This window comes from Podarcis erhardii (assembly GCF_964252035.2).
Source record: "Podarcis erhardii genome assembly, chromosome: 4".
Taxonomy (NCBI): Eukaryota; Metazoa; Chordata; class Lepidosauria; order Squamata; family Lacertidae; genus Podarcis; species Podarcis erhardii.
In genome coordinates, this window is record NC_138508.1 from 10,935,958 (window position 1) to 10,944,549 (window position 8,592).

Consider the following 8,592-nt stretch of genomic DNA (forward strand, 5'->3'; position numbering starts at 1 on the left):
CAAGAATACAATAGTAAATAAATAAAAATCCAGCTGAGCCTACAATATGGCCATTGTGAAAATTTCCACAGCATTCCGCTACTAGCAACACAAATGTATCATTATTAAAATTGTGAGCTGCCTTCATCAGCACTCAAGGTGCCAGATAGTAACAAATCTGAAGGAGTGTCTCTTTCTGTTCAAGCCCGTCCATGTCCTAAGATCTTCTGTCAAGGCCCTGCATCAAGTGCCTTCCACATTAGAAGAATCACACGTAAGAAAGTTAGGAACAGCCTGCTAGAGTTCAGGCCAATGGGCACACCTAGTCCAGCTTTCTATTCTCACAGTTGCCTCTGGGAAACCAGCAAGCAGGATTCGAGCGCAAAGCTACTCTCCCGTCCTGTGGCTTCCAGCAGCCCACTCCTCCATGAATTTGGCTAATAATCTTTTCAAGCTATCCAAGCTGGTGACCATCGCTGCCTTCGATGGGAGCAAATTTCCATAGTATAACTGTGCAGCTATAAAGGAGAGAGCTTTTTCAGAGGTGGAGCCCTGGCTTTGGAACACCCTCCCTAAAGTGTTGTGCCTAGAGGAGGTCAGCAAACTTTTTCAGCAGGGGGCCAGTCCACTGTCCCTCAGGCCTTGTGGGGGGCTGGATTATATGGGGGGAGAACAAATTCCTATGCCCCACAAATAACCTAGAGATGCACTTTAAATACAGTCATACCTCATGTTACGTCCACTTCATGTTACATTCTTTCATGTTACATCCCGCGGCGACCCGCAAGTACCGGAAAGGGTTACTTCTGGGTTTTGCCGCTCGTGCATGCGCAGAAGCACAAAATACATCGTGTGCATGCGCAGAAGCGGCGAATCGCAACCCGCACGTGGGCAGACGCGCCACTGCGGTTGCGTTCTTTTCATCTTGTGAACGGGCCTCCGGAACGGATTCTGTTCGCAACCAGAGGTACCACTGTAAGAGCACACATTCTACTCATGTAAAAACACCAGGCAGGCCCCACAAACAACCCAGAAATGCATTTTAAAGAAAAGGACACATTCCACTCATGTAAAAACATGCTGATTCCCGGACTGTCCACGGGCTGGATTTAGAAGGCGACTGGGCCGGAACCGGCCCCCGGGCCTTAGTTTGCCTACACCATGGCCTAGGCAGCAGTTCTCAACCTGTGGGTCCCCAGATGTTGTTGGACTACAACTCCCATCATCCCTGAGCTCTGGCCTTGATAGCTAGGGGTGATGGGAGTTGTTGTCCAACAACATCTAGGGACCCACAGGTTGAGAAAGACTGGCCTAGAGCCTATACACTCAACAACCAACACAGACAGACAGACAGCACCAAGAACAAACAAACAGAACCACCCCTTTCAGGAAGGCCTTGAGGCACAGGGGTCAGTATAAAGAGAAGCACTTCTGAGGCTATGTTCTGTGTGAGCTCCACTTGTATACAACCACACAACAAGGCCTGATCTCACAGGCCTGATCACCTTTTGGGAGGGAGGGAGGAATAGGTCTATACACACTGTAACAGTTTGCCAGTATTATCACAACACACACTTTCTATTCAGCGAGGGGTTGGGGCCCATAGGGTTTTACTTCACAGCTTCAACTTTTGTATGTGAAAACCAAAAAATACAATGGAATTGCATTCATCATTTATATTAATCTCACAAACGTGAGCATTTTCATATATTTAGGCTGGCTTATTTATTTATTTATTAAAAAAGATTTAAAACAGCTTTTTGGTTACAAAAAGAAATGCCCCACAATTTAAAAAAAAGCCATAACAATATCCTCCTATCCAATGTAAACAATCAACAATAAAATCAAGAATAAAATATCATCAAGTGACCAAGAAAAATTGGAACTAGCAGCAACGGTGTATTCAACTCCTGGTGCAAATACCCCATAATTCATTCCCGCCTGATCTCGGCAGAAAGAACAATCCACATGGTTGGTGCCACTAGAGAAGGTCACAGCACAATCAAGATTGCCTTATCCACAGACTGCAGAAACAAATATTAAATATTTACTACAGTCAGACCGCACCGAACCCGGAAGTACTGGAACGGGTTACTTCCGGGTTTTGGCGCTCGTGCGTGCGCAGAAACACAAAATGACGTCACGCGCATGCGCAGAAGCGCTGAATTGTGTCACATGCGTGCGCAGAAGCACTGAATTGCGTCACACACGTGCGCAGACACAGCACTTCAGCCTGCGAACGCGGCGGGTTGCAAACGTGCCTCCTGCACGGATCACGTTCACAACCCGAGGTATGACTGTATTATGCATAGTTTGCAAACGAAATCATATAAGCAACAATAACAAAACTGTCACGGTACAAAAAATGCCACTTACGACACTTTTGCTTCTGAGAGCTTTTTTTAAAAAAACTTTTATTAATTTAAAATTATGTATATGCCACCGTTTATAAAATGTACTTAGCCTAGGCCTACACAGTGTAAGGACTGCAGGTTAACTGTGGTCCAATCCCTGCCTATTTGCAATCATCTGGGTAAATTCCCAATAACCATTTACAACCTCTTCTTGGTGGGAACAATTAAAGGCCAGTATGGCAAAATCATTTGCATGGCATGTCAGATGATGAGCTAAAAGGCCTGAGTTCAATGCTAGCTCAGTCATAAACTTCCCGGGGCGACGAAACCATTGTTTTGAACTACTTCACTGGATTGCTGTGAAGATAAAATGGGGGAGATTCACATATGCCCCAGGGCTCATAGGAGAGAGGGTGGGATAACCAATTTAATAAAATAAAAGTGAGTGTGTAATTGCAGCTTCTCTTTGGGTTTTGAGGCATATGGCGAAGTTGGCACCAGTTTTTCCAGTCTGCTGCAACTATCTGTCCACTCAGCATGGACCACTTGCAGCAAATACTCTCTCTGTGTGTGTAAACCTTGTATGCTGTTAGCAAAAACAGTGAAAAGTAGGCAGCCATGAAGAAAGAATAGCCAAAGTGGTGCATTTCAGGAGGTGTGCATGTGTTAATAGGCTAGAAAATAGACCATAGAAAGCTGTCCTATACAGAGACTGGTCCATCTAGCTCAGTATTGTCTATGCAAGCTGTCGCCAACCTAGCACCACCCAGATGTTCTGAACTACAACTCTCAACAGCCTCAGGCAACATGGCCAATGGTCAGGGATAATAGGAGCTGTAGTCCAAAACAGTATATTGGCTACCCCTGGCACAAAAGGAGTGCAGCGGCTAATAGATAATGTGCTTATCACCCTTGACTTAGTAAAAGCAAGGCGTATACAGTGATTTGCATTCTGGATTCTTGGCTTAGCTAGTTCTTAAAACACAAAAGTTATTAAGGGGGAGGGGGGGAGAGAACACCCACTAGATTTCTTCTGCTCAGGGGAGCACATCAGAATTACCACAAGCAGTGGAACGAAAGGCTTGGGGAAATTGCAACACTTCCTCCATTGGTGAAGAGCTTAGAAAGCCATCCTACAGAATAATCAAGGCATAGGCAAACTCTGCCTTCCAGATGTTTTGGGACTACAACTCCCATCATCCCTGACCACTGGTCCTGTTAGCGAGTGATGATGCAAGTGCAATAAATTTGACTATCAAGGAATTTTTTTAACAGAGAGAGAGAGAGAGAGAGAGAGAGAATGCCTTGGGACAACACCATAAAGACAAAGTATTACAGCATATGCTTTCATGAAGTAAAGTCCACATCATCAGATGTGTACATACTGGCTACAATTGGTAGAGTTTTAGAAACACACAGCTGTCAAGAAACACTTGTCCAAAAGGCCTTGAAGTGCAATATGTATATCTTTGGCCTTTCAATATAAAACTCAAAATGTTTACATGGCAAGTCCAGTGGCCATTCACTACTGCAATAACTGGGAATCATTTTTAATACATTCTCACACACTTTGCAGTTTCCAGTGTGTTGTTATGTAGATCAGTGTTCTTCGATCTTGGACCCCAGATGTGGTTGGACTACAACTCCCATAATCCATCACCATTGGCAAAGTTGGCTATAGATGAGAAAGGTGCTGTTCAACTTATCCATAAATGATCTAGACCAGTGTTTCCCAACCTTGTGCCTCCAGCTGTTTTTGGACTACAATTCCCATCATCCCTTGCCACTGGTCTTGCTAGTCAGGGATGATGGGAGTTGTAGTTCAAAAACAGCTGGAGGCACAAGGTTGGGAAACACTGATCTAGAACATGAGTAGGCAAACTAAGGCCTGCGGGCCGGATCCGGCCCAATCGCCTTCTAAATCCAGCCCGCAGACGGTCCAGTAGAATGTGTCCCTTTATTTAAAATGCATCTCTGGGTTATTTGTGGGGCCTGTTTGGTGTTTTTACATGAGTAGAATGTGCGCTTTTATTTAAAATGCATCTCTGGGTTATTTGTGGGGCATAGGAATTCATTCATTTCTCCCCAAAAAAATATTGTCCGGCCCCCCACAAGGTCTGAGGGACAGTGGATCAGCCCCCTGCTGAAAAAGTTTGCTGACCCCCGATCTAGAGTTATGAGTGAGCAGTGAGGTACTGCTGACAATATTGTTCAGGGCTGTTAAAACAAAATGCGATTGTGGAGAGGTCCGAAGGGATATTTCCAAACTGAGTGAATGGGTGGTAAATGCAATTCAATGTAAACAAATGTAAAGTGATGCATGGCTGTGCAAAAAAAGAAAAACACCCACTCATAATTTCACAGATACGCTCATGGGGTCTGGACTGGTGGTGACTGACTAGATAAGAGACCTTGGGGTCATAGGGTGTAGCTTGATGAGTATGTTGACGCAGTGTGCGACAGCTGTGAAATAAGACAAATTCCATGCCATGGCTCATTAGGAAAGGAATTGAAACTAAATCTGCTATTATAATAATGCTGTTTTACAAATTTATGGTGAAACCACAATGGGAATACTGCCTACAGTCCTGGTCACATCACCTCAGAAAAGTTATTGTAGGATTGGGAATGGTTCAGGAAAGGGCAGCCAAAATGATCACAGGGATGGAACAATTCTAAAAATCTATGAGGAAAGACTGGAGTATTGGGGGGGTTTTAGAGAAAAGGTAAGAGAAACTTATAAAGTTCTGCACGGCATGGAGAAACTAGACAAAAGAAAAGCTTTTCTCCCTCTGCCATTACACTAGAACTTGTGAATATTCAAAGAAGCTGAATGTCAGAAGATTCAGAAGAGATAAAAGAAAGTACTTCTTTGTGCAGCGCATTGTTAGTTAGACTGTGGAACTTGCTCCCACAGAAGGCAGCGATGGTCACCGGCTTGGATGGCTTTAAAAGAGGATTAGACAAATTCATGGAGGAGAGGGCTATCAATGGCAACTAGCCATGGCGGCTGTGCTCTACCTCCACAATCGGAGGCAGCAATGCTTCTGAATGCCAGTTGCTGGAAACCACAGAAGGGGAGAGTTGCTTTTGTGCTTGTATCCTACTTGCTGGTTCCACACAGGCATCTCATTGTGAGAACAGGATGCTGGACCAGGTGGGCCATTGACCTGATTGAGCAGGCTCTTCTTATGTTCTTATGATGAGAGTTGTAGTCCAACCACATCTGGAGACTCAACACCGAAGCACATCCAACCTTTGTAAAACGTATCTACCTCAGAGTTAAGGAATCACACACCCCTTCCAGATGTTTCTGGTGAATCATTTTTGCTTACTACTGGCCAAGACTGATGGGGATGAAGGAAACTGGAGTCCAACATTTAAGGGACCAGTTTCACTATCCCTGATCTATAGAAGCAACCTGCTTTTCATTACAGAATAATCAATCCATTTCCAAATCCGTAAAGGGCAATAAACGAGACTAAACTGCATACTTTCAGATTAGATAGGCTGAAATCTCTAAATGAAAGCTCTGAGTGGACATGTACTTAGGAGTTCATTGTTAAAATGAGATTTGAACTGGAAAGCACCTAGGTCCCATTCTAGAACAGAATCCCTTCCAGCACCCTAACCCTTCACTAAATGACAGCCAAAGGAGAAAGATCCCACTATGCGTCTTGAAAGATATTCCACTTCAGATTTTGGCACACCACTGGAGGACAGAATATAGATAACTCTTCTACTGCCGAAAGTAAAACTGAGTTCAGTTTAACATGCTAATACACCACAAAATATTATAGCCTTATTATTTTTTAGATTTTTTTGTATAAAGGAATGAATAAATGATATATTGTCACAAAAATGCCTGCTAGAAGGTTATATATAGCCATCAGCATTTAGATGAACTCAGTCCAACATATTCCCATAGGACTTTTTCAGAAGTGTGCATAGGGCTGCAGCCTAAGTGGTAAGTTAATTTTTTTATATAACTGCAATGACTTCCTCCAAAGAGTCCTGGGAACTGTAGTTTGGTGAGGTACTCATAGTTCTGTATTACACATGTCTGTCTACTCTATCTCTCACAAAACTAGAGGAAGGAGTGGACTATTAAACCAATCAAAGCCTGTACTGTAAATACATCCTTAGCATACTGGAGAAAAATCATAAGAGAAAAATCACTTATGTCCACTTGGACAGAGACAGCAGGGTAACACGGGCATTTGTTCCTGACACCTGACAAAAATGTTTCAAAGCAAAATGGAATAAACAATACTTTTAACTCCACAACAAAGTGCAAATGGAAGAAGAGAAAGGAAATAGGATCCTTTCCAAAATAAAGGTTCAGGTAAATAGCAAAGATGCTATACAATTAACACAAAACTGCATGTAAAATTTTCAAAAGAATCAGCTACTAAATAGAAATCTAACAGACAACACATACACAGCCCATCATGTAAAAACGTTTTAAAAATATACATAACCACATAAGAAAATACTAGAAATAAAGACTATAGAAGCAATGAAAAGCTATTTACACTGCTACTGGAAATTAGAACTGTGTGCCAGACAACTTATTCGGGGGGGGGGGGAGCTGCTTTAAGATTTGAATTGTTTTGATTACCCATTCCAAAAGCACTATCGACAAAGAAACTGGCCACTAAGAATTTTCAGTCTTGCAGAACATATCTGCAAAATCTTGGCTGAGAATAGCAGTGCCCTGCAAATCAGCCTATAAACAAGTCCACAAACTTACTAGCCAGCAAGACTTTTTAGTAGACCACTGAAGGCTGGCTGACAAAGGGTGGAGCTGATGGCAAACAAACCAGGAAGAAATAATGAGGACAGGAAATGGGGGTGGGGGGGCCACAGTTCCCCACATGCCACATCCAGTATCTCTCAAAAAACATCTCTCCATTTGAAAGACTTGCCCCTTCCTGAATTGGTCATTTCTCTCTCTCACTTAACACACAATAAGTTCTCCTGGACAGCTTCACCCGTAGTGATGTGTGACTTCCATTTCAGGACTAGTTTGTCCCTAGCCTTGTCACTATCAAGTTATTCAGGGGTTATTCTGCAAATTATCTAGGGTCAGCACAGAACATGCAAGGCTCCCTTTAAGATCAGACAAGACAGTTCCCAGATCCAAAGGAAAATTGGACTTTATTCTCTTTTCCCAAACCAAACAAACCCTATCCCACATCACTCATGCACACGCATATGATCAAAACTACTACCACTACTATGTATACCACCCTTCACCTGCAGATCTCTGGGCAACATAAAAATACGAGATAAAAAAGGTAACAAAAACAAGATCAAATCCAATAAGGCCCCCTCTTTTTCATCTCCTCACCGTCCCACCCCCTTCCATCCCGCCCACCCCTCCATCCTGCCCCACATTCCCTCTGCAGGAATCTTAACTGCAAGCCCCTCGCGGGCAGGGACCTCCCCTCTTTTTTTTTTTGCTTCTGCTTATGCACGGCGCTGCACAAACGAATCTCGCGCGAGAGGGGAGGGAAGGGGCAGGGATAAGAAGGGCGGCCGCCCCTCCCTCTCCCACCGCAAACACACACATGACGCAAACCTGGGAACTGGGGTGGGGGGCCGTATCCCTCCTACCCCCCCTTCCCCCCCTCCAAATAACATCCCAAATTGGGGGAGGAGGAGAGGGAGATTCCCATTGCGAGTGGGAGGGGCCTGATTAGGAATAGGAGTGGGGGGGCTAATGGAGAAGAGAGATGCCGCCTCTCCCCCCGCCCCCAAGGTTAGGGGGCCGCTCCCTCGTAGGGTCCCCTAAAGAAGGGGGGAAGCCTCCCCCTGCTGTGGGAATGGACGGGGTCGGGCCCTGCTTTGTGGTGGAAGGGGAGGGGGCGGAAATAAAGGCCTCCCGGGGTAGTTTGTTGGGGGGGGGAAACAGGGACCCGAAGCCCCCCCCCCAGGTTCCCAGCGAGCGCTTCCCCCTCCCCCCGCGGCCCTGAGGAGAAAGGGGAGGCCCTCACCCTGCTCGCCGGGCTCCTGCGGCGCCTGCAGGACCCGCTCCAGCTCCGGGAAGGGCAGCTCGGGCAGGTCGAGGAGGGCTCCGTATCTCTCCAGGAAGGAGCACACGACGGCGAAGTTGGGCCACGAGCCGGGGCAGGACGGGCCCTCCGTCGGCGCGGCGGCAGGGGGAGGAGGAGGCGGAGGAGGAGGGGATGGGGGAGCCGCCGCCGCCGCCGCCGCCGCCATCTTGGAACCTGAGAGGATGGATGGAGAAGGAGAA

The 8,592-nt window shown here is 45.6% G+C and overlaps 1 protein-coding gene across 2 annotated transcripts in view; it reads right to left on the minus strand.

The window, feature by feature from the left end:
• Positions 1-8,581, minus strand: part of RSF1 (remodeling and spacing factor 1) — a 42,387-nt gene extending 33,806 nt beyond the window's left edge. For both annotated transcript variants that reach the window (XM_081860072.1, XM_081860073.1), the window contains exon 1: positions 8,333-8,581. In XM_081860072.1, coding sequence (XP_081716198.1) covers positions 8,333-8,558 — 226 coding nt within the window. In that variant the 5' untranslated portion in view covers positions 8,559-8,581. The remainder of the gene's footprint in view (positions 1-8,332) is intronic.
• Positions 8,582-8,592: the final 11 nt, after the last annotated feature.